The sequence below is a fragment of the Suncus etruscus genome, assembly GCF_024139225.1.
Source record: "Suncus etruscus isolate mSunEtr1 chromosome X unlocalized genomic scaffold, mSunEtr1.pri.cur SUPER_X_unloc_14, whole genome shotgun sequence".
NCBI classification, from domain to species: Eukaryota; Metazoa; Chordata; class Mammalia; order Eulipotyphla; family Soricidae; genus Suncus; species Suncus etruscus.
The window spans coordinates 86750-113658 of NW_026060309.1; the positions used below are offsets into that span (position 1 = coordinate 86750).

Sequence of the window (26909 nt, forward strand, 5' to 3'; positions counted from 1 at the left end):
TGACTAATGCCTAAAGACCAATTGGCGGTGAGTAGGTGGGCGTGGCTACTGGGGGCGGGGCTGCGCGCAGGCTCCTGGGAGGCCTCAGCCAGTCGCGGGTCTTTTTTTTTTTTTTTTTTTTTTATACCTCGGGCCGACTTCCGGGTAGGAGAAGGTGCCGGGCCATTGCGGCCGCCAGGTAAGCGCTCCAGGTAAGCCGCGAAGTGCACCTGCGCCGAGTCCCCCTCGGTCGAACCATTCCCGTTCTTCAGCGGCTCCTCGGACCGCCCCATCGACGCGGGACTCTGCCGGTGTCGCTGGCTCGGTGTCCCGGAGAGCGTGGCCGTGACTGGACGTGCCGAGGAGGCGGCGGCGGCGGCGGCGGCGGCGGCTGCTCTCGGGTTCCCCGGCAGTGCCGGCGCGCTCCTCGGGGCGCGATGCTCCAGGCTGCGCAGTCGTTCCTCGCAGCACCTTTTCTCCCCGAAGCGTCGCCTGATTGCAGTCAGCATGTGGAGTCCGTTCTGGCGTCTTGGCGAGCGCTTCTGGCTCTGCAGTGGGTCTCCCCTGCTTCTGTGCGCCCCCCTGGCCGAAGGGGGACTTGGCATTGCACCCCTCCACTAGGTTAGCTCGCTCACGTTGGCAAGAGCGGGCCGAGTTCGTTTGCTGGATGAGTGAACGTAGCTCTGGATTTCAGCCTCTTCTTTTATTTTTATTTTTTGGCTTTTGGGTCACACCGCAGCGCTCAGGTTCCTCCTGGCTCCACGCTCAGAAACCGCTCCGGGCAGGCTCGGGGACCCTATGGGATGCCGGGATTCGAACCACCGTCCTTCTGCAGGGAAGGCAAACGCCTTACTTCCGTGCTATCTTTCCAATCCCAGCCTCTTCTTTCTTTAGGTGCGGGGCATGTCACGGGTATCAGCGCAGTGTTCTGCATTTTTTTGTTTCTGCGCCACACAGTTGGGCCTGACTGACTGACTGGCTGATTGTCTTGCAGATTCCGTCTGCTTTTCTGGTTCTCCCGGGGGCGGGGGGGGGGGCAAGAAAAGTTAAATGGCTTGCTTTCTGGTTCTCTCTTTGCCGCTATCAAGTTTTGTGACCCAGGGGACAGATAGGCATGTTAATGAATGCGATAACAAATTTTTAAGATAGCTTTTTTTTTTTTTTGGAGTTTGGGCTACACCCAGCGATGCTCAAGGGTTACTCCTGGTCCTGCGCTCAGAAACCTCTCCTGGCAGGCTCGGGGAACCGGATGGGATGCCGGGAATCGAACCCGGAATCCGTCCTGGGTTGGCCAATTGCAAGGCTCTCCCGCTGTGCTATCGCTCCGGGCCTCAAATTTTTTTTTTTTTTTTTTTTTTGGGCAGTAATATAATTTTTTTTTTTATTTAAACACCTTGATTACATACATGATTGTGTTTGGGTTTCAGTCATAAAAGGAACACCACCCATCACCAGTGCAACATTCCCATCACCCAAGTCCCAAATCACCCTCCTCCCCACCCAACCCCCGCCTGTACCCTAAACAGGCTCTACATTTCCCTCATACATTCTCAATATTAGGACAGTTCAAAATGTAGTTATTTCTCTAACTAAACTCATCACTCTTTGTGGTGAGCTTCCTGAGGTGAGCTGGAACTTCCAGCTCTTTTCTCTTTTGTGTCTGAAAATTATTATTACAAGGGTGTCTTTCATTTTTCTTAAAACCCATAGATGAGTGAGACCATTCTGCGTTTTTCTCTCTCTCTCTGACTTATTTCACTCAGCATAATAGATTCCATGTACATCCATGTATAGGAAAATTTCATGACTTCATCTCTCCTGACAGCTGCATAATATTCCATTGTGTATATGTACCACAGTTTCTTTAGCCATTCATCTGTTGAAGGGCATCTTGGTTGTTTCCAGAGTCTTGCTATGGTAAATAGAGCTGCAATGAATATAGGTGTAAGGAAGGGGTTTTTGTATTGTATTTTTGTGTTCCTAGGGTATATTCCTAGGAGTGGTATAGCTGGATCGTATGGGAGCTCGATTTCCAGTTTTTGGAGGAATCTCCATATCGCTTTCCATAAAGGTTGAACTAGACAGCATTCCCACCAGCAGTGGATAAGAGTTCCTTTCTCTCCACATCCCCGCCAACACTGTTTATTCTCATTCTTTGTGATGTGTGCCATTCTCTGGGGTGTGAGGTGGTATCTCATCGTTGTTTTGATTTGCATCTCCCTGATGATTAGTGATGTGGAACATTTTTTCATGTGTCTTTTGGCCATGCGTATTTCTTCTTTGTCAAAGTGTCTGTTCATTTCTTCTCCCCATTTTTTGATGGGGTTAGATGTTTTTTTCTTGTAAAGTTCTGTCAGTGCCTTGTATATTTTGGAGATTAGCCCCTTATCTGATGGGTATTGGGTGAATAGTTTCTCCCACTCAGTGGGTGGCTCTTGTATCCTGGGCACTATTTCCTTTGAGGTGCAGAAGCTTCTCAGCTTAATATATTCCCATCTGTTAATCTCTGCTTTCACTTGCTTGGAGAGTGCAGTTTCCTCCTTGAAGATGCCTGTAATGTCCTGTAGTGTTTTGCCTATGTGCTGTTCTATATATCTTATGGTTTTGGGGCTGATATCGAGGTCTTTAATCCATTTGGATTTTACCTTTGTACATGATGTTAGCTGGGGGTCTAAGTTTAATTTTTTGCAAGTGGCTATCCAATTGTGCCAACACCACTTGTTGAAGAGGCTTTCCCTGCTCCATTTAGGATTTCCTGCTCCTTTATCAAAAATTAGATGGTTGTATCTCTGGGGAACATTTTCTGAGTATTCAAGCCTATTCCACTGATCTGAGGACCTATCCTTATTCCAATACCATGCTGTTTTGATAACTGTTGCTTTGTAGTACAGTTTAAAGTTGGGAAAAGTAATTCCTCCCATATTCTTTTTCCCAATGATTGCTTTAGCTATTCGAGGGTGTTTATTGTTCCAAATGAATTTCAAAAGTGTCTGATCCACTTCTTTGAAGAATGTCATGGGTATCTTTAGAGGGATGGCATTAAATCTGTATAATGCCTTGGGGAGTATTGACATTTTGATGATGTTAATCCTGCCAATCCATGAGCAGGGTATGTGTTTCCATTTCCGTGTGTCCTCTCTTATTTCTTGGAGCAGAGTTTTATAGTTTTCTTTGTATAGGTCCTTCACATATTTAGTCAAGTTGATTCCAAGATATTTGAGTTTGTGTGGTACTATTGTGAATGGGGTTGTTTTCTTAATGTCCATTTCTTCTTTATTACTGTTGGTGTATAGAAAGGCCATTGATTTTTGTGTGTTAATTTTGTAGCCTGCCACCTTGCTATATGAGTCTATTGTTTCTAGAAGCTTTTTGATAGAGTCTTTAGGGTTTTCTAAGTAGAGTATCATGTCATCTGCAAACAGTGAGAGCTTGACTTCTTCCTTTCCTATCTGGATTCCCTTGATATCCTTTTCTTGCCTAATCGCTATAGCAAGTACTTCCAGTGCTATGTTGAATAGGAGTGGTGAGAGAGGACAGCCTTGTCTTGTGCCAGAATTTAGAGGGAAGGCTTTCAGTTTTTCTCCATTGAGGATAATATTTGCCACTGGCTTGTGGTAGATGGCCTTCACTGTATTGAGAAAGGTTCCCTCCATTCCCATCTTGCTGAGAGTTTTGATCAAGAATGGGTGTTGGACCTTATCAAATGCTTTCTCTGCATCTATTGATATGATCATGTGGTTTTTATTTTTCTTGTTATTGATGTTGTGTATTATGTTGATAGATTTACGGATGTTAAACCAGCCTTGCATTCCTGGGATGAAACCTACTTGATCGTAGTGGATGATCTTCTTAATGAGGCATTGAATCCTATTTGCCAGGATTTTGTTGAGGATCTTTGCATCTGCATTCATCAGTGATATTGGTCTGTAATTTTCTTTTTTGGTAGCGTCTCTGTCTGGTTTAGGTATCAAGGTGATGTTGGCTTCATAAAAGCTATTTGGAAGTGTTTCTGTTTGTTCAATTTCATGAAAGAGTCTTGCCAAGATTGGCAGTAGTTCCTCTTGGAAAGTTTGATAGAATTCATTAGTGAATCCATCTGGACCTGGGCTTTTGTTTTTCGGCAGACATTTGATTACTGTTTTAATTTCATCAATGGTGATGGGGGTGTTTAGATATGCTACATCCTCTTCCTTCAACCGTGGAAGATTATAAGAGTCCAAGAATTTATCCATTTCTTCCAGGTTCTCATTTTTAGTGGCGTAGAGTTTTTCAAAGTAGTTTCTGATTACCCTTTGAATCTCTGTCATATCAGTAGTGATCTCTCCTTTTTCATTCCTGATACGAGTTATCAAGTTTCTCTCTCTCTCTTTCTTTGTTAGGTTTGCCAGTGGTCTATCAATCTTGTTTATTTTTTCAAAGAACCAACTTCTGCTTTCGTTGATCTTTCGGATTGTTTTTTGAGTTTCCACTTCGTTGATTTCTGCTCTCAGCTTTGTTATTTCCTTCTGTCTTCCTGTTCTTGGGTCCTTTTGTTGAGCATTTTCTAGTTCTATTAGCTGTGTCATTAAGCTACTCAGGTAAGCTCCTTCTTCCTTCCTGATGTGTGCTTGCAAAGCTATAAATTTTCCTCTCAGTACTGCTTTTGCTGTGTCCCATAAGTTCTGAGAGTTTGTGTCTTTATTGTCATTTGTTTCCAGGAACCTTTTTATTTCCTCCTTGATTTCATCTCGGACCCACTGGTTATTGAGCATGAGGCTGTTTAACTTCCAGGTGTTAAAGTGTTTCTTCTGAGTCCCTTTGGAGTTCACAAATAATTTCAGAGCCTTGTGGTCAGCGAAGGTAGTCTGCAAAATTTCTATCCTCTTGATCTTATGGAGGTATGTTTTATGTGCCAGCATGTAGTCTATCCTGGAGAATGTCCCATGTACATTGGAGAAGAATGTGTATCCAGGTTTCTGGGGATGGAGTGTCCTATATATATCCACTAGGCCTCTTTCTTCCATTTCTCTCCTCAGGTCTAGTATATTCTTGTTGGGTTTCAGTCTGGTTGACCTGTCCAGTGTTGACAAAGCCGTGTTTAGGTCCCCCACAATTATTGTGTTGTTGTTGATATTATTTTTCAGATTTGTCAGCAGTTGTATTAAATATTTTGCTGGCCCCTCATTCGGTGCATATATGTTTAGGAGAGTGAATTCTTCCTGCTCTACGTACCCCTTGATTAATATAAAATGTCCGTCTTTGTCCCTTACAACCTTCCTGAGTATAAAGTTTGCATTATCTGATATTAGTATGGCCACTCCAGCTTTTTTATGGGTGTTGTTTGCTTGGATAACTTTTCTCCAGCCTTTTATTTTGAGTCTATGTTTGTTCTGACTATTCAGGTGCGTTTCTTGTAGGCAGCAGAAGGTTGGATTGAGTTTTTTGATCCATTTAGCCACTCTGTGTCTCTTAACTGGTGCATTTAGTCCATTGACGTTGAGAGAAAGAATTGTCCTGGGATTTAACGCCATCTTTATTTCAAAATTTGGTGTGTCTTTTGGGTAGTCTTGTCTTAGATTAGGTCTTTCAGTTTTTCTCTTAAGACTGGTTTTGTGTCTGTGAAGTTTCTGAGCTGTTTTTTGTCTGTGAAACCATGTATTCTTCCATCAAACCGGAAAGTGAGTTTTGCTGGGTATAGTATTCTGGGTGAAGCATTCATTTCATTCAGTCTTGTCACAATATCCCACCACTGCTTTCTGGCATTGAGCGTTTCTGGTGACAGGTCTGCTGTAAATCTCAGGGAAGCTTGCTTGAACATGATTTCCCCTTTTGATCTTGCTGTTTTCAGAATTCTGTCTCTATCTGTGGGATTTGTCATTGTGACTAGGATGTGTCTTGGGGTGGTTTTTCTGGGGTCTCTTTTGGTTGGTACTCTTCGGGCATGCAGGATTTGATCACATATATTCTTTAGCTCTGGAAGTTTCTCTTTAATGATGTTCTTGACCATTGATTCTTCCTGGAAATTTTCTTCCTGGGTCTCTGGGACTCCAATGATTCTTAAGTTGTTTCTGTTGATCTTATCATAGACTTCTATTTTCGTCTGTTCCCATTCTTTGACTAATTTTTCCATTGTCTGCTCATTTGCTTTAAGTTTTTTGTCCAATCTCTCCTGCTGTATGGAATTGTTATGTATCTCATCTTCCACAGCACCAAGTCTATTCTCAGCTTCTGATACCCTGTCCCAGAGCTTATCCATTTTGTCATTCACTTCGTTTACTGAGTTTTTCAGGCCTGTTAGTTGACATGTTATTTCAGTTTGGAGTTTTGTCATTTCTGCCTTCATATTTTCTTGGTTCTTATTAGTGTTCTGTTCAACTCGATCCATGGTTTCTTGGAGTCTGTTGAGCACCTTCCATATTGCTAGTCTAAAGTCCTTATCTGAGAGGTTGATTAGTTGTTCAGTCATTATCTGGTCCTCAGAATTGTCATCTTCATTCTCTATGTCTGATGCTGGCCTGCGCTGTTTCCCCATTGTCACATTTGTATTGTGGGTTTTTCTACGTGTTGTAGTGGTATTCATTGTCTATATGATGTAGGCAGCACACTCCTCTGGCTCCTCCCTTTCTGGATGGGCTGACTTGCCTCTAAGGGAGGGGAGTCCTCCGTGGATGAAGCCTCACACTGGGTCAAATCTTAGGCCCGAGCATGTAACAGAGAAGACAGTCCAGAGAGAAATGTTTGCTTCTGTGATATAACGCCGTTCTTAGTGTGATTTTTCCTTCTTGTTGCAATGGAGTTCTTTCCTTAGAAAGAGTGCACGGCCGCGTAGCGAAGCGGAGCGGCCGTGCTCCTCTGAGCCTCTTTTTGCCCCACTCGCAAGAGTTTCACGCAAGAGGACAGTAGACAGACATAGACAGGTCACACTCACAGTCTTTCACAGCTGAGCCCCACTGGGCCGGTGTACTTTCGCGGATTTTCCCCGCCTGGTGTCACACACAGGGAGCCAGCTTTTGCAAAGGATAGCCGGTTTTTATGCTCTGAAGTCCCTCCCTGAAAATGGCGTCTGGGCGAGCGAGGTTTCTGGAGGCTCTTTTTGCCCCACTCGCAAGAGTTTCACGCAAGAGGACAGTAGACAGACATAGACAGGTCACACTCACAGTCTTTCACAGCTGAGCCCCACTGGGCCGGTGTACTTTCGCGGATTTTCCCCGCCTGGTGTCACACACAGGGAGCCAGCTTTTGCAAAGGATAGCCGGTTTTTATGCTCTGAAGTCCCTCCCTGAAAATGGCGTCTGGGCGAGCGAGGTTTCTGGAGGCTCTTTTTGCCCCACTCGCAAGAGTTTCACGCAAGAGGACAGTAGACAGACATAGACAGGTCACACTCACAGTCTTTCACAGCTGAGCCCCACTGGGCCGGTGTACTTTCGCGGATTTTCCCCGCCTGGTGTCACACACAGGGAGCCAGCTTTTGCAAAGGATAGCCGGTTTTTTATGCTCTGAAGTCCCTCCCTGAAAATGGCGTCTGGGCGAGCGAGGTTTCTGGAGGCTCTTTTTGCCCCACTCGCAAGAGTTTCACGCAAGAGGACAGTAGACAGACATAGACAGGTCACACTCACAGTCTTTCACAGCTGAGCCCCACTGGGCCGGTGTACTTTCGCGGATTTTCCCCGCCTGGTGTCACACACAGTGAGCCAGCTTTTGCAAAGGATAGCCGGTTTTTATGCTCTCCGGGCCTCAAATTTTTAAGATATCTTAAACCTGCGTTTCCGACGTCCTTGCTGAGCTTATTTTTCATCAGTTCTTTTCCAAAGAAGGAGAAGTAAAAAGGAAAGGGACTATGAAAGGCGGCTTTGTGAGGAACAAAGATTTATGAGCACACAGAAGTTTAGAGACTGATGGATTATAACTGTAAGATCGCAGGCTGAAAAGGGAAAACAAAATAAAAAAGATTTGTGCAGAATTAATTTATAGGGGAAATTTGTAAAGCTCTCAGAAGCTCCAGCATCAATTACTATTTAATTAACTCTTTGTAGATGTTACAAAAGAGTTAAGGAGGTGCTTTGAGCTATTCCTTCCTGGTGGTGGTTGAGGACCTTGTGGTTAACTATATGTTACACTTAGTACACTTAGTTAACTATATGTTACACGTAGTAACATATAGTTTACATAGTAACCTTAGTTACATAGTAGGTTATACATAGTAGGTTACATAGTAGTGTAACATAGTAGTGGGTCTAGACTTGTAGTCTAACTCAACTGAAGGGTATGGGGTAAAAAGAGTGCAGAGTGGGAAGGCTTTCCTGACAATGGAATTTTTGCAGATGTTTAACTCCTTCCCTGACTCTCAGACGCCTAAACACAGGTGATTGTCAAGGATACATCCTTCTCTTGACTGTATTGGTCTGTCAGCCTGGACATTTTAGTGTAGTTGATACTGTTCCCCCAAATTATACCAGAAGTTAAGGAATGTATATAAGAACTGCTGTATATACCTTTCCCATATACCACTCCCCCCTCAACCCTTCACCCCTACATAGGTCAGAAGCAAAGAAATGTTCTGGTTTCTTGAAATTTTTGATCTGAGATTTTAGCTTGAGCCACTGAAGCCCTGATCCAGCTAGCTATGGTCAGTACTGCTCACCTAGCCAAGATTCTCTTCAGTCTTTTCTTGAAATTTTTCTTATTTGTATATTTGACCAACTATGGATGCTTTTTTTTTTTTTTATTGGACTATACTCAGTGATGCTCAGGGGTTGGGGATTATAGTTAATCCTAACTATACACTCCAGAATGACTTCCGGCTGTGCTCTTGAGACCATAGCTTTTTTTTTTTTTTTTTTGGTTTTTGGGCCACACCCGTTTGACGCTCAGGGGTTACTCCTGGCTATGTGCTCAGAAATCGCCCCTGGCTTGGGGGGACCATATGGGACGCCGGGGGATCGAACCGCGGTCCTTCCTTGGCTAGCGCTTGCAAGGCAGACACCTTACCTCCAGCGCCACCTACCCGGCCCAGATAGCTTATTTTTTTACAGCTTTGATAACTGGGAATCAAACCTGAGTTGGCTGCATGCAAGGCAAGTGCCTTAACCTCTGTACTATTGGGTGTTTATTTTTTGGGTTTGAGGCCACATCCAATAGTGTTCCTAGGCTATTCTGGTCTGTACTTGGGACCAGGTGGTGCTAGGGATGGAATCCAAACCTACTATGTGCAAAATATAAACTCAGCTTTTTTTTTTTTTTTTGGTTTTTGGGCCACACCCAGTAACGCTCAGAGGTTACTCCTGGCTATGTGCTCAGAAGTCGCTCCTGGCTTGGGGGACCATATGGGACACCGGGGGATCGAACCGCGGTCCGTCCAAGGTTAGCGCAGGCAAGGCAGGCACCTTACCTTTAGCGCCACCGCCCGGCCCCTAAACTCAGCTTTTTGATATCTCCTCCTCTGTTATTAGTTCTCGTGGAGTGCACATCTGGTAGAGTGCCGGGCTATCACTGCTCAGTGACCCCCCCCCCAGTACTGAATAGACCATGAGCCTGCAAGCACGGAAACCCAGTTTGCTGCATGGAAAGGATGCACTCCAGCCTGTTAAGCTTCCTCCATCTCCTATTTGGTTGTTCTTTAAAGCAAAGGATTGTTTCTCTGATGCAACAATTAATTTGGGAAAGTATAGTCATCTTCACTGCTCAGGTATCTAGTCCTAGTATTAAGAAAGAAGCTCTGAAGTTTTACCCTCCTCAGTCTAACTTCTATTTTTAACAAAAGCAGATTTTATTTGGAAATTCTGAGGAATGGAGAGGGAGAGGATAAGAAGATAGTCATGTTATTGGATGTTCCCAATTTAATCAGGGTTGCTGGAGTGGTTACTCCTTTTTGGAAGTTTATTGTGATGGTATTTCCCAGGAACACTGATGAGTGTCTGCTCCATCTGTGGTTGGAAACCATGCAGAGGCCAGTCTCCTGCCTGGGAAATAGCTAACTTGGAGTTCTACCAAGTTTCCACGTGAGTGTAACCCAGAACCTCTGGGTTATTAGCTAACTGAAACCTTAACTAAAACCAATAAAAGAAAAAGTAGCCAAATCTCATTAAAGCTAAACTAGCAAAACAAATAAAAGGCAGGAAACCAGGAAGTTAATCACTGACAGGAGCATGAGATCATGACAATGTAGACTTTCCAAAATATTTTGTTAAGAACTTAGACATTGGGGCTGAACAGATAGCATAGAAGTAAGGCATTTGCCTTGCATGCAGAAGGACGGTGGTTTAAATCCCGGCATCCCATATGGTCCCTTGTTCCTGCCAGGAGCTATTTCTGAGCATAGAGTCATGAGTAACTCCTGAGCGCTGCTAGATGTGACCCAAAAACCAAAAAAAAGAACTTAGACACTGGTTATAGTTCCATTTCTTACATGCTTCCATTTCTTGCATCCATTTCTGACTCCTGCTTTGAGGTGACCCATGATGGTGCTTAGGGGATTATATGTGATGCCAGGGAATTGAACCAGGGTTGGTTATATATAAATTCTATTTTTTGTTTGGTTTGGTTTTGGTTTTGCCCCTCCCCCCCCCCCCCCCCCCCACCAAGAAATCACCATCCTTGGTTCGGGGCCACACACACAATTACCATTTTTGCCCTTTATGGTGTTTTTTTTTTTTTTTTTGGTTTTTGGGCCACACCCGGCGGTGCTCAGGGGTGACTCCTGGCTGTCTGCTCAGAAATAGCTCCTGGCAGGCACGGGGGACCATATGGACACCGGGATTCGAACCAACCACCTTTGGTCCTGGATCGGCTGCCTGCAAGGCAAACGCTGCTGTGCTATCTCTCCGGGTCCTCCAGCCCCCTTTAAATGATTTTCTTCTTTTTTTTTTTTGGTTTTTGGGTCACACCCAGCAGTGCTCAGGGGTTACTCCTGGCTCCATGCTCAGAAATTGCTCCTGGCAGACACGGGGACCATATGGGATGCCGGGATTTGAACCACTAACCTGCATAAAAGGCAAACGCCTTACCTCCTTACTATCTCTCCGGCCCCTTTAAATAATTTTTTTTTTTTTTGGTTGTTGGGCCACACCCAGCGATGCTCAGGGGTGACTCCTGGCTGTCTGCTCAGAAATAGCTCCTGGCAGGCACGGGGGACCATATGGGACACCAGGATTCGAACCAACCACCTTTGGTCCTGGATCGGCTGCTTGCAAGGCAAACGCCGCTGTGCTATCTCTCCAGGCCCCTTTATGGTGTTTTTAAGTGTGAAGTCTGTGTTGTTTGAGAAGTATGGCCATTGCAGTCTTGCCTGTACGATTGTTTTCCATCCTTTGACTTTGAACCTGTGTTTATACTGACTGTTCAGATGTGTCTCTTGTAAACAGCAGATAGTGGGATATAATTCTTATAATAGACCAAAAAGCTCATCAAGTAAAAGTATCAGCTGTGTTGGCTGCTTTGATGAGGGTGATGTCATTGAAGACAACCTCCACCCCTTTAAGAGGAAGTTCCCAAGGAAGGAAGGGGTGGGGCTCTGACCCCAGAAAGCCTCTTTCCTTCACCCTCACCTGCCCCCACAGTTCCCATTAGAGAGTGAGAGAACTGACATCTATAAAGAGCAAGGCACTAGTATAAACCAGCGAATGTAGGAAATTACATATTCATTTTATATGACTTTTTGGCAATTTTCTCCAGTGCACCCAAAGGGCTTTGAGCCCCTAGGGGGACTAACAAAGCAGAATCAAAGAGAAAATGTTTATTTGTGGGAAGTGGACAGGCCACAGTGGAGCTCTGGGCTTTTTCCTGGATGTGTACTCAAGGGGTCACTTCTGACAGTGCACAAATGCCAGTATATAACCAGATTGACAACATATAAAGAAGGTACCTTATTCTCTGTCCGATATTTCCAGCCGTAAACAAATATTTATTATATGAAGAGCAAATGTAAGAGACCAGCTAGTAATTGACCATTGTTTGCTTGCTGACTATGTATACACACAGCATGGTAACAGTTTATTAGGTTATGAAAGGTTTGTGTGAGAATCAAATCACTTGATAAAGGCTTAATAGTAGCTAAGGGATGGGGCCGGAGAGATAGCATGGAGGTAAGGCATTTGCCTTCCATGTGAAGGACTGTGGTTCGAATCCCCACCCCCCAAAAAAAAGTAGTAGCTAAGAGTGCTTTGGTTTGTTTAAGGTAGGCTCTCTGGGGGCTGGAGAGATAGCACAGCGATTAGGCGTTTTGCCTTAGATGCAGATGGACGGTGGTTTGAATCCCATCATCCTATATGGTCCCCTTAGCCTGCCAGGGGTGATTTCTGAGCGTGGAGCCAGGAGTAACCCCTGAGCGCTGCTGGGTGTGACCCAAAAACCAAAAACCAAAACAAAAAGAAAAAAAGGTAGGCTCTCTGGAAAGTGTTGCCTGCATCTGACTGCATGCTGCTTGAAAACATGAATTTATGTATTTTTGTTTTTGAGCCACACCCAGCAGTTCTCAGGGATTACTCTTGGTTCTGCACTCAGAAATCACTCCTGTCAGGCTCAAGGGCCCATATGGGTGCCCTGGACCATCCCATATGGGGACAGAATTTAGGTCAGCTGCATACTATTTTTCTGGCCCGTAAACATTAATTTAAAGAAGAGACTGTGGGGCCAGAGATATAGCAGAGGAGGTAGGGTGCTTTCCTTGCCTGACCCAAGTCCAATTCCCCATATCCAGTATGGTCCCCTAAGCCCTGACAGAGTGATTCCTGAGCACAGAGTTAGGAGTAAGGCCTAAGCACCCCATCCTTCAAAAAATAACTAAATTTTTTTGGATGTGCCCCCACCCTCCAAAAAGTAATTAAAGTAGAGGGACCGGAGTGGTGGCGCAAGTGGTAAGGCATCTGCCTTGCACGCACTAGCCTAGGTCAGACCTCGGTTTGATTCCTTGGCATCCCATATGGTCTCCCGAGCCTGCTAGGAGCGATTTCTGAGTGCATAGCCAGGAGTAACCCCTAAGCGTCACTGGGTGTGGCCCAAAAACAAATAAAAATAATTAAAGAAGAAACTACCTGTATAAGTTACAACTTTGAAGCTTCTTTATTTTGTGCCCAGGACACACTGTGTTGGAGAACTATGTTTCTATGACTCAAAGGAGAAGGGACGGCGGGGAGAATGTCAACCCTCAACTGGAAGCCCTTCGTGTATGGAGGACTGGCCTCCATCACAGCAGAATGTGGTATGGAATCACAGATGTTCTAAGCTGTCTGGTTCTCCTCCATGTAATAATATTGTAAAGTTCATGTCAATATTTGGTGTTCACTGTGAATGCAGTTCAATTACAGAAAGGGAGATTATGAGGCTTTAATCTTTCCTTCCTAAATACAACTCGTGCTATTTGCAAAAGACATGATAATGATGGACATAACTAATCCTAGAGACTCCACTAAAAATCACTATACTTCAGAAGGGGGGGTGGAGCGATATCCCATTGTGTAGGTTGTTTGCCTTTCATGCTGTCCACCTGGGTTTTATCCCCACAACCCCCTATGGTGTCGTGAGCCTTCCAGGGATAATTATTATTATTATTATTATTATTATTATATTTTTTTTTGTTTCTTGGGTCACACCTGGCAGTGCTCAGGGGTTACTCCTGGCTCTACGCTCAGAAATCGCTCCTGGCAGGCATGGGGGACCATCTGGGATGCCGGAATTCGAACTACCATTGGTCCTGGGTTGACCACTTGCAAGACAAATGCCCTATCATTATGCTATCTCTCTGGACCTCCAGAAATAATTTCTGAGCACAGAGCCAGGAGTAATCCTGAGTACCACTAGGTGTAGGGCAAAAGTCTAAAAAATAAAAAGATCATATTTCTCTGCATACATGTCCACATAATTGTCTCACCCTGTTTTTTTGTTTTATTTAATTATAAATTATTTTTTGTAAATTAATTTAAATTGTAAATTAATTTACAATTACCATTTTAAAAAACAAAACACAATTTCACATAATGAGGTCAGAGCAACAGTACAGGCAATAAAGCATTTGCTTTGTATTCTGCTAACCCTGGTTCAAATCCCTGGTACTAAACACATATGCTTCCCTAAGGACCCCCAGGTTACTCTGAGCATGCAAATAAGGTTTTTGTCCAAGGCAAACGTTGTGCAAGGCAAACGTCCTACTGCTGTGCTATCTCTCCAGCCCCACAAAGAAGTAATTTTAAAATGTATTAATTATTAATCAAATCATTATTTAAAAGTGCATTTTATTAATTTTAGTGAATTGATTACTTTTTCATGACTTCGATGTAAAATATGAAGTAATAAACCTAGAGGAAAACATGTATAGGTATAGATATGACCTTTTATATTCTAGGCTTTGAGACTTGACTTCATTGGCAGAAGAACAGAAGCAAAAAAGTCAAATATAAACATTATGTATAGCAAACAAAAACATTAGAACTGAAAGACACCTTATAGAATTGCAGAAAATATAAGGGGTAAATTATATAAGATATTTAGGTAACTCATTAAATTCAACTATAAAAATAAACTTCCTTCACAGAATGAATAGAAGTGGCTGGAGGGATAGTGACAAGGCTTAAGGGACTTGCCTTGCATGCAGCCAACCCTGGTCCCATTCATGACACTATACATGGTCCCCCAAGTACATCTAGGGGTCTTTGCTGAAAACAGAGCCAGGAATAGTATCTGAGCACCAGTGTGTTTCTTCCCTCCTCTCCATCTTTAAATGTAAAGAAAAATTGAATAGACATTTCTGTAAAGAAGTCATACATGGGCCAAAGTGATAGCACGGTGGCAGGGCATTTGTCTTTTGTGTGGCCAATTCAGGACAGATGGTGGTTCAATTCCTGGCATCCTATATGGTCCCCTGAACCTGCCAGGAGCAATTTCTGAGTGCAGACCTAGGAGTAACCCTTGAGCGCACTGAATATGATCCAAAAACAAAAAAAAAAAAAAAAAAAGAAAAAAGAAAAAAAAGAAAAGAAATTGTACAGATGGTTAGCAGGCACATGAAAAAATGCTCATCATTTATTACCTGAGAAAGGAAAATCAGAATTGTAGTGCTATATCTTACTCCTAAGATAGGCTTAACTTGCAAAGGCCATAACAACAACAAATATTTTGGCAAGGATGTGGAGAGAGAAAAAGAGCCCTTGAATATTGTAAACAGGAATGCAAACTGGGCCAGTGTCTTTGGAAATCAATATTGTGGTTCTCAAGGTGATAAAAATAGACTTTTCATATGATCCAATAATTGTACTCCTCTTGAGCTATTCAAAGAATATAAAAACATTAATTTGAAATGATTTATGCATCCTTATGTTGATTATTAAATGAATAGCTAAGACATGGAAAGAATCCAAATAACCAGTGATGGGAGAATAGAAAAAAAAGCCACTGTGTATATACATAAAGGAAAGCTTCTCAGCTGTAAGAAAAGATGAAATAAATGTTTTCAACAGCATGGATAGAATTGAAGGATATAATACTAAGTGAAAGATTTCTGAAAAAAGAAGACAAGTACCAGATGATCACTCAGATGAGATAAAGAGAGAAAAAGCTAATGCTTGGGTTTGTACTTTAGAATCAAGGTTGCATGTAGTGGGCTCAAAGGATGCAGGGGTCTGAGATGGGGATGAAGAGATGTTGACACATTGAAAGGGGGTTGATATGGCAACTTTTCTTTTGAAAAGATGTGAAAGGCTTTTTTACCCTTTTTAAAATTTTTTTTGTGTGCCACATCTAGTTATGCTAAGGGGTTACTGTGGCTCTTTGCTGAGGAATCACTTCTGGTGGTGCTTGGGGACCATGTAGGATACCAAGGATTGAACCCATGTCAGGCATGTGCAAGGCAAGTGCCTTCTCTACTGTACTATCAGTTAAAACCATGAAAAAGCATTCTTGAAATATATACAATAATTTTATTCAATTTCAAAGAGAATCTACAGACCTTAAAGTTCTTGCCTTGCATATGACCACCCTAGTTTGACCTCCATTATCCCATATGGTCCCCTGAGAAACCCTCCATAAAAGTAATGTGATATAATAAAAAGAAAAAATAATAGCACACAAAAAAATACCAGTGTCCTTATTTTTGACACAGAGCTAGGAGTAAACCCTGAACACTGCCAGGTGTGGCAAGGAAGGAATAAATGAAAGAGGAAAGAGTGAGGAAGGAAGGGAGTGAGGAAGGAAGGAAGGAAGGAAGGAATCTTCCATGTTTCTTTTTTTTTTTATTTTAACAAAAATAATTCTTTTTTTTTAAATAACTTTTATTGTGACCAAAGTGAATGTTTAACTTTATTTCTAAGTTTATATTATAGTCTTACTCCTCAATAGTTTATCATTTCACATGTTTATTGGGATTTTTATTATTTTTTAACTTTAGGTACATTTCCAATTGATTTAACCAAGACACGACTCCAGATTCAAGGCCAAACGAATGACTCCAAGTTCCGAGAAATTCGGTATCGAGGAATGTTGCATGCTTTAGTGAGGATATGCAGAGAGGAAGGACTAAAAGCACTGTATTCAGGGTAATGAATCTTTGTACTAGTGTATTTAAATCTTTGATGTCTGTTCAAATGAATAGACTTAAGATTAAGACTTCTGGGGTAAAAAAAAAAAAAAAGACTTATGGGGTTGGAGCGATAGCACAGCATTGCATGCGACTGACCCAGGATGGACCTAGATTCCATCCCCTGTGTTTGATATAGTCCTCCAGCCAGGAACAATCTCTTAGCGCATAGCCAGGAGTAACCCCTGAGTGTCACTGGGTGTGGCCCAAAACAAAAAAAGGGGGGGTGTAAAAGACTGACTTCCTAAAGGGAAAAATTTTGAGACTTATTTGGAAAGAGTAGTGTGGTTGATTTCTTTGTTTTTAGATTCAGCCTCATTTTTTCTATTTTTTGGGGGAGGTGGGGTTGGGCCACACCCAGTGACACTCAGGAGGTTACACCTGGCTACGCGCTCAGAAATCGCTCCTGGCTTGGTGGGCTATATATATGGTACACCGGGGTGGGGGTGGGGAATCAAACCATGATTTGTCCTAAGCTAGCGCAGGCAAGGCAGATGCCTTACTACTGCACCACCACTCCAGCCTCTCAGCTCATTTTCTATATGTATATTTTTGTGTGGTAAAATTGTGTCTCAAGTATTTTTCAAATATGCAAAATTCAAAAAAAAAAAAACATTGTGTTTTGGGGCCACACTTGGCAGTACTCAGTGCTTACTCCTAGGTGGTACTCCTGAGTCGTAGACCATATGGAATGCTAGGGAGTGAACCCAGGTCAGCTGCAAGCAAAGCAGAATCCCTTCCCACTATACTCTAGGCTCCATAATTCAGTTCTTTACTTTGGCTATTCTGTGAGTCACTGATATTTTTGCCATGATGAAAATGATAAGCTCCCCATGGGTGAGTGTTGCAATGGACTACTTTGTATGTGTGTGTTTGTTGATGTTTTTGTTTTGTTTTTTGGTTTTTGGGCCACACCCCGCGGCGCTCAGGGGTTACTCCTGGCTATCTGCTCAGAAATAGCTCCTGGCAGACACGGGGGACCATATGGGGCACCGGGATTCGAACCAACCACCTTAGTTCCTGGATCGGCTGCTTGCAAGGCAAACACCGCTGTGCTATCTCTCCAGGCCCTGTTGATGTTTTTATATGTGTATTTTGATTGTAACTGGCAGTGTTTAGGGCTTGTACTGGCTCTGTACAACTCCTGGCATGGGTTAAATCCTGGCAGTGCTCAGGGCACTATAAGGGTACCGGAATCAAATCTGGTCAGCTATGTGCAAGGCAAGCACCTTAGCTTCTATACTATCTGTCTGACCCCTGCTAACTCATATCTCAACATGGAATGGACGATGTGATGGGGTTGTGGATAAGATAGTGAATAGAGGGGACCAGAGTGCTAGTACAGCAGAGAGTGCATTTGCCTTGCATGCGGCCAACCTTTGCCCTTGCTTGGGGCCAACCTGGGTTCAGTCTCCGCCATCCCATATGGTCCTCTGAGCCTGCCAGGGTAATTTCTGAGTGCAGAGTCAGGAGTAACCCCTGAGAACTGCTGAGTATATCCCAATAAATAAGATAGTGTATCGATAGTATCCTGCACATGTCTGATCTGAGTCTTCTGGAAACAGAATTGATTTGTGAGGGTTAACAGAGAGGAAGTATTAAAGGAGCTGTTTCTGACTATTGATCTAGCAAAGTGACAAACCCAGTATTAAAAAGAACAAGGAAACTTTATTTTGAAATTATGAAGATAAGGTGAAGTAAGTATGGATCTGCATTCACTTTGAACCAAATTGTGTGTGAGAGAGCATGGTACATGCTCAGGCCACCAGTGACTCCGCTTTGGTAATGTGGATGCTAGTGAGTGTCAGGAGAGGGAGATAGATCTCTAAAATGGCATCAGGATATGGACAGCCTCAGACCACACTAAGCCTCTTAGTTTTCAACTTTGGGCCACACCTGGTAGTGCTCAAGGTTTACTCTTGACTCTGTACAAGGGTCATTCCTGGTGGTCTCGGGACCATTGTGGCAACAGCATAGAACCAGTTTTGGTCATGGCAAGAGAAAGTAGAGGTCTTTCCCCCTCAACTGGTCTGTAGCCCCACATCTTAATATTTTATTTAATACTTCACAAGTAACTGATGTCTCCTGGCCCTTCCATCCACCAATTTGGAAATATTTTTATATTTTGATGTACCAATGTGGAATTTTTTATTCTCATGAAAAGTCAGTGACTGAAACCATATACTTTTGCTTCTGATAGCAGCTCCTTTATGAGATTTAAGGATTCTTTTCCTGTCAGCTGGAAGACCCAATCATTCACTCACTCAGGGTCTCTGCTTGATTTGTGGAGGCATCTGGGTTATATAAGAGTTGCTCAAGAGCTGTAAGTTGGGGACTGACATCATTGGGTTTCCATTGTGAAAAGATGCCCACTTGCATTAGAGAAAAGGAACCAGTAGCTTGTGACAGCTAATTGCCACAAAGGAAGTCAAGTGTTTGACCTGAGGTGGTGTCTGGGAGTAGAGACAAGCTAGAAAATAATTTTCAGTTGAGTATTCTGTGACCTAGAATATGAGGTGAGGGGAGAGGGAAACATTGCCTCATCTTAGGTTCAGCTCTGGACTGGTGTGTAGATGAAAAACTTCCTTCTCTGCATTGGGAAAATGCAGAGGAAAAGGCCAGGAGACAGCACACTAGGCAAGGCACTTTCTTTGCATGCAACTTACTGATTCAATCCCTGGCATCACATAGAGTTCCCCAGCACTGCCAGGAATAGTCACTAAACGCAGAGGTTGGAATAAAGTGGAGTGTGCCACTCCCTGCCAAAAGAAACCGAAACCTGTTTTCCTGTAATTTGGCGGGGGAAAGCAAATATGCTTCTCTGCCTGTGGTCCTGTAAGGGTTTCAAGAATGGTTTCTGTTCTTGGCCCAATGGTCTTACAGGATTGCCCCAGCTATGCTGCGCCAAGCTTCATATGGCACCATCAAGATAGGCACCTACCAGAGCCTGAAGCGGCTATTTGTGGATCGGCTTGAAGGTATGTGAGTGGGTCTCTTCTTTTCTGTTCTTTTATTCTGTTATTTTATTTTGTTCTTTTATTCAAGAGACCTTCAGAACAGATCTTCTCCATTTTATTTATGACTTTACTACTGCTGCAGAGGAATCTCAAATAATCGTGCTTAATGCAAGTTAGTGATAAGCTGATTCAGGCATTTAACCTCAGGAAAGGAGTCCTCTTCTAGTTTATTTAGTTGACCTCATCTCCAAAATGTCAGGAACTGAAGGACATATTATATACTTGCCAACTTAAATTTTGTTACAGTCATAGGGATCACTACCAATTTATCAGGAAGGCAGTGAAGATATTTCTTAGAATTAGGAGCTCTGGGGGCTGGAGGATAGCACAGCGGTAAAGTGTTTGCCTTGAATGTGGCCAACACAGGACAGACCCAGGTTTGAATCTTGTCATCCCATATTGTCTCCTGAGCCTGCCAGGAGTGATTTCTGAGCACAGAGACAGGAGTAAACCCTGAGCATTGCTAGGTGTGACCCAAAACAAAACAAAACAAAAAAAGAATTAAGAACTCTGGAGTTCCAATGTGCCATTGTTAATTAATTTTGTTATAGGGAGAACACTGTATTATGGAATTAGTGGAGGAGTTAGAATGCTGTGGAAATGCATAAAATTAAATATGCAGGATATTCTTTAATCTTCTATCCACATGTTATCAAATTAGGAATTGTATCTTATTTTTTTGTTTTGTTTTGTTTTGGTTTTTCGGGCCACACCCATTTGATGCTCAGGGGTTACTCCTGACTAAATGTTCAGAAATTTGCCCCTGGCTTGGGGGGACCATATGGGACGCCGGGGGGATCGAACCATGGTCCTTCCTTGGCTAGCGCTTGCAAGGCAGAAGACACCTTATCTCTAGCGCCACCTCCCCGGGCCCCAGGATTGTATCTTATTTTTTATCTCGACCAGATTTCTTTTTTTTTTTTTTTTTTTTTTTTTTGGTGTTTGGGCCACACCCGGTAACGCTCAGGGGTTACTCCTGGCTATGCGCTCAGAAGTCGCTCCTGGCTTGGAGGACCATATGGGACACCGGGGGATCGAACCGCGGTCCGTCCTAGGCTAGTGCTGGCAAGGCAGACACCTTACCTTTAGCGCCACCGCCCGGCCCCTCGACCAGATTTCTTTTTTTTTTTTTTTTGGTTTTTGGGCCACACCCTGTAACGCTCAGGGGTTACTCCTGGCTATGCGCTCAGAAGTTGCTCTTGGCTTCTTGGGGGGACCATATGGGACGCCGGGGGATCGAACCGCGGTCCGTCCTAGGCTAGCGCAGGCAAGGCAGGCACCTTACCTCCAGCGCCACCGCCCTGCCCCTCGACCAGATTTCTTAATTACTACTTTGGTTATCCACGCACCTCGCGGGCCCCAGGATTGTATCTTATTTTTATCTCGACCAGATTTCTTAATTACTACTTTGGTTATTCACGTTCCTTTTTATTTATAAAGAAATAATGCTAAGCAAAATCCTTTTAGCCATCAAAATTTCTTTTTTTTTTTTTTTAATTTAATATCTTTTTTTAAACACCTTGATTACAAGCATGATTGTGGTTGGGTTTCAGTCATGTAAAGAACACCCCCCTTGCCGGGCATGGTGGTGCTCGCCTGTAGTCCCAGCTACTCAGGAGGCTGAGGCCTGAGGATCGCTTGAGTCCAGGAGTTCTGGGCTGCAGTGTGCTCTATGCCAATCGGGTGTCCGCACTAAGTTTGGCATCGATATGGTGACCCTCCGGGAGTGGGGACCACCAAGTTGCCTAAGGAAGGGCGAACCGGTCCAGGTCAGAAACTGAGCAGGTTAAAGCTCCCGTGCTCATCAGTAGTGGGATCACGCCTGTGAATAGCCACTGCACTCCAGCCTGGGCAACATAGCAGACCCTGTCTCTAAAAAAAAAAAAAGAACACCCCCCCCTTCACCAGTGCAACATTACCATCCCCAATGTCCCAAATCTCCCTCCTCTTCACCTCACCCCCCCACACCCCCCACCCCCCCCCCACCCCCCCGCCTGTACTCTAGACAGGCTTTCTACTTTCCTCGTTCATTCTCATTGTTAGGATAGTTCTCAATGTAGTTATCTCTCTAACTACATTCATCACTCTTTGTGATGAGCTTCATGAAGTGAGCTGGAACTTCCAGCCCTCCTCTCTTTTGTCTCTGAAAATTATTGCAAGAATGTCTTTCATTTTTCTTAAAACCCATAGATGAGTGATACTATTCTGCGTCTTTCTCCCTCTGACTTATTTCACTCAGCATAATAGATTCCATGTACATCCATGTGTAGGAAAATTTCATGACTTCATTTCTCCTGATGGCATAATATTCCATTGTGGATAAGTACCACAGTCTCTTTTTTTTTTTGGTTTTTGGGCCACACCCTGCGGTGCTCAGGGGTTACTCCTGGCTGTCTGCTCAGAAATAGCTCCTGGCAGGCACGGGGGACACCGGGATTCGAACCAACAACCTTAGGTCCTGGATCGGCTGCTTGCAAGGCAAACACCGCTGTGCTATCTCTCCGGGCCCAGTACCACAGTCTCTTTAGCCATTCGTCTGTTGAAGGGCATCTTGGTTGTTTCCATAGTCTTGCTATGGTAAATAGTGCTGCAGTGGATATAGGTGTAAGGAAGGGATTTTTGTATTGTATTTTTGTGTTCCTAGGGTATATCCCTAGGAGTGGCATAGCTGGATCGTATGGTAGCTCAATTTCCAGTTTTTGGAGAAATCTCCATTTTTTTTTTTTTTTTGGTTTTTGGACCACACCCTTTTGACGCTCAGGGGGGTTACTCCTGGCTATGCGCTCAAAAATCACCCCTGGCTTGGGGGGACCATATGGGACGCTGTCGAACCGCGGTCCGTCCTACGCTAGCGTTTACAAGGCAGACACCTTACCTCTAGCGCTACCTTCTGGGCCCCAGAAATCTCCATTTCCCTTTTCATAAAGGGACATTCCCACCAGCAGTGAAAAAGAGTTCCTTTCTCTCCATATTCCCCCAGCACTGCTTGTTCTCATTCTTTGTGATGTGTGCCAATCTCTGGTGTGAAGTGGTACTTCATAGTTGTTTCGATTTGCATCTTTCTGATGATTAGTGATGTGGAGCATTTTTCCATGTGCCTTTTGGCCATTTGTATTTCTTTTTTGTCAAATTGTCCATTTCTTCTCCCCATTTTTTGATGGGATTAGATGTTTTTTTCTTGTAAAGTTCTGTCAGTGCCTTGTATATTTTGGATATTAGCCCCTATCTGATGGGTACTGGTGAATAGTTTCTCCCACTCAGTGGGTGGCTCTTGTATCCTGGGCACTATTTCCTTTGAGGTAGAGAAACTTCTCATTTTAATATATTCACATCTGTTAATCTCTGCTTTCACTTGTTTGGAGAGTGCCGTTTCCTCCTTGAAGATGCCTTTAGTCTCAATGTCATGGAGTGTTTTATCTATGTGTTCTATATACCTTATGGTATCAGGTCTGATATCAAGGGTTTTTAATCCATTTGGATTTTACCTTCATACATGATGTTAGCTGGGGGTCTAAATTCTTTTTTTTTCAAGTTAGCCAGCAAAATTTCTAATCTTTTTATTTAACTCACAAATACAAAATTATTTTTATGCTGATGAACAGTTAAATGTAAATGCTTGCTTTAAACATGTTGGAGTTATGTTAAGAACTCTGTATGTATGAAAAAAAATCAGATAACATGTTTCTGTTTACAGATGAAACTCTACTGATAAATGTGGTGTGTGGAATTCTCTCCGGAGTCATATCCTCAACCATTGCTAATCCAACTGATGTTTTGAAAGTAAGCAGAGCTATTATCTTATAGTAGCACCCTATAGTTTATTGAAAATTACATTTAGAGAATGAAAAAAAGTCACTGTCTATTTGGTTGCAGAGGTAGGGCTGAGCTTTTCTTTTTTGGCCTGGGCTGCACAAATACAGGACTGGTAGCTGGAGAGATAGTGTTTATAATCTAATTGCCACGATGGCTTTTTAAAAATATAGTTAGAAAATAAAAATATTATTTATTTTTTATTGAATCCACATGAATTGCAAAGTTATTCATGAGTTTCAGGTGTACAACTTTCTAACACCAGTCCATTCGCCACAGTTTACTATCCTCCACCAATGTCATTTCCTTCCCACTCCTCTCAACTTTTCCTCCTTTCAGTACTGTTCTCCCCCATAGTGACTACTTCCTTCCACTATTGTCAAATTATAACCCCCTGCTCTTTTCTCTCCTCCTTCCACCACAGTGGCAAGCTTCTGACTGGAAATCCGGTCTCATGCTTGTTGCTATTGCCATTGGGTATTAGTTATTTCCCTATTTCTTTTTTTTTTTTCCCTCCTATGAGAAAAGTCAGTTTGGGGGCCGGGTGGTGGCGCTAAAGGTAAGGTGCCTGCCTTGCCTGCGCTAGCCTTGGAGGGACCGCGATTCGATCCCCCGGTGTCCCATATGGTCCCCCAAGCCAGGAGCAACTTCTGAGCACATAGCCAGGAGTAACCCCTGAGCGTTACCGGGTGTGGCCCAAAAACCAAAAAAAAAAAAAAAAAAGAAAAAAAGAAAAGTCAGTTTGCCTGTCCCTTTTCCTCTGTTTAACTTTACTCAGATACATTTTTAGATCCATCCATATAACTGCAAGTTGTATGACTTAATCTTTTCTTAGAGCTGAGTAACATTCCATTGTGTATAGGTACCGTAGTGGCCTGGATCAGTAACACACATTAATTTTAGTAGATCAGGCAGCTGGGGAACAGCACTCTTGGGAGTGAGTCACTGCTTCTTGGCTGGATGAACATTTATTGAGGAAAGTCAATGGTTGTTATGTGTCAAGTGGAAGGGGATATATGAGGGGACAGAAAAATAGAGAAACAGTTTCTAAGATTAATGTCTAAGGCAATATTAGCATCTATTTTTAGAGGAGACTTCAGGGAGTATGTGGTCATGAGTGATACTGCAAAACTGCAGGCAATGAGACCTTGTGCTTACTTGTACACTCAGTTCCCTGGGAACACTACTACTGTGTTCTGTCAAATAGTCCATGGTTGCTTTGATGATGCCATGCCTTCAACACTATAGGTTTTTTTGTTTGTTTGTTTTGGGGTTTTATCCAGAGGCACTCAGAGGTTATTCCTCGCTCTGCACTCAGAAAACATGCCTGGTGGGCTTGAGGACATATAGGATGCCATAGATTGAACCTGGCCTACCCACCCTCCCCACTACATTATCACTCTGGCCCCAACACCATAGTTTCCATTCATCTGTTTGGACAATTTTGAAATTGTTCTGGAATTCCAAGCACTATTGATTATACTGTGGCTTTCATGAGGCTTGTTTTTGGTTGTCAGGGCTTCCAGAATTATAAAAGGCAGGGGAGGGTTACATGCACTCACTCCAAAAAAAGGCCTGATGATGCCAGTCCAAATACCGGTATACCTGGAGTTTTGTCAGATGGTTAGATTGGTGTCCTATAGAAAACCATGTCTTTTTTAGTAAGAAAATTTTTCTTGGACCAGAGCGGTGGCATAGTGGTAGGGTGTTTGCCTTGCATGTGGCTGACCTAGGATGGATCTTGATTTGATCACCCGGTGTTCCATATGGTCCCCCAAGCCAGGACCAATTTCTTTTTTTTTTTTTTTGTTTTTGGGCCACACCCGGCGGTGCTCAGGGGTTACTCCTGGCTGTCTGCTCAGAAATAGCTCCTGGCAGGCACGGGGGACCATATGGGACACCGGGATTCGAACCAACCACCTTTGGTCCTGGATCGGCTGCTTGCAAGGCAAACGCCGCTGTGCTATCTCTCCGGGCCCGCCAGGACCAATTTCTGAATGAAGAGCCAGGAGTAACTCCTGAGCGTCACCGGGTGTGGCCCAAAAACCAATACATTTTTTTTTCTCTTTACTTAAAGCAGCACAGAGCTGCATTGAATGCTTTTTTGATGTTGAAATCTTAGTTGTATTTACCCCATAACCTTTGTATAGTATGTGGGTAAGTTCAAGTGTGAAAGAATGTATGAAAGGGGGGCCAAAGAGATAGCACAGTGGTAGGGTGTTTGTCTTGCACATAACTGAACCAGGACCGACAGTGGTTCAAATCTCAGCATTCCATATGGTCCCCCCATGCCTATCAGGAGAAACTTCTGAGTGCAAAAGCCAGGAGTAACCTCTGAGTGCCTCCAGGTGTGACACAAAAACCAAAAAAAAAAAAAAAATGTGAAAGGCATTCTGGGACTACCCTGGGTCCGCTCAACTAATTGAAAAAATTGAAAAGATTTGGAGTAACTCACTTAGGAAATATGCTTGCCAATGCTTAGTGCTGCCAAGTACACAGAACACTTAGATGTACTGTGTCAAATCTTCAGAGCTACTGACATATTCTCTTATTGCTACTTAGTAATCTATGTAGAAGTAGACCATTTTCTTTTTTTAAAGGCTCTTAAAATTATTATTTTATACTGCTATACTGCTATATACAGGACTCTCTAGAATATCTTTTCTTTTTTTTTTATTATTTTTTTAGAATCTATTTTCTTTTTCTTTCCTTTTTTTTTTTTTTTTTTTTTTTTTTTTGTGCAGACAGGCCACAACTGGTGGTGTTCAGGGCTTATTCCTGGCTCTACATTCAGGCATTCAGGATCACTCCTGTTCTTATGTGGACTTGGGGATCAATTCTGAGTTGGCTTCATTCAAGGCAGGCGTTCTACCCATTGTACTATTGTCCCTGCCCTGATAAGATGTTTTTAATTGATGCCCAAGTGCCTTAAAACCAATCCTTAATGAGAACATTTAAAAGTAGCATTTGGAAATGTATTTTTTTCCCCTTGGTTTTTGGGCCACACCCAGTGAAGCTCAGGGGTTACTTCTCACTATGTGCTCAGAAATCACTCCTAGCAGGCTTGTTTGTGGGGGGAGGGGGGACCATATGGGATGCCAGGATTCGAACCCAGTTCTGTCCTGGGTCAGCCGCAAGTACTAGGCAAATGCCCTGCCTCTGTGCTATCACTCCAGCCCCTAGAAATGTATTTACAGGTCAGGGCTGAGGATATGTGGCTCAAGTGACTAAGTACATGCCTTGCATGACCCTGGGTTTGATTTCTATCACCACAGGCCTCATTGTCTCCCAAACACTGCCACCAACAGGTGTGTCCCCTGCAACAACTAAAAGTGAAATTAATTTTCAGTTATTGCCTTCAATAGTTTTAAAGAAGAGATTGAATCATTTTCCAAAGGTCTGCAGTGGGAGGTGAGGAGGCATTGGCTAGTTTTCTTTCTCATGGTGGTCTTTAAAATCATCTCTAGATACGGATGCAGGCACAGAGCAACACCATGCAAGGTGGAATGATTGGAAACTTTATCAACATTTATCAACAAGAGGGAACAAGAGGATTGTGGAAG

General features: G+C 43.2%; 1 protein-coding gene across 1 annotated transcript; it reads left to right on the top strand.

The window, feature by feature from the left end:
• Positions 1–144: 144 nt before the first annotated feature.
• Positions 145–26909, top strand: LOC126000555 (kidney mitochondrial carrier protein 1-like; the record flags this gene model as incomplete). The annotated part of the gene is made up of 6 exons (XM_049767781.1): positions 145–191; positions 13030–13153; positions 16331–16478; positions 19403–19497; positions 23231–23316; positions 26814–26909. Coding segments are annotated over exons 2-6 (489 nt in total), but the record flags the coding sequence as incomplete, so codon positions are not given.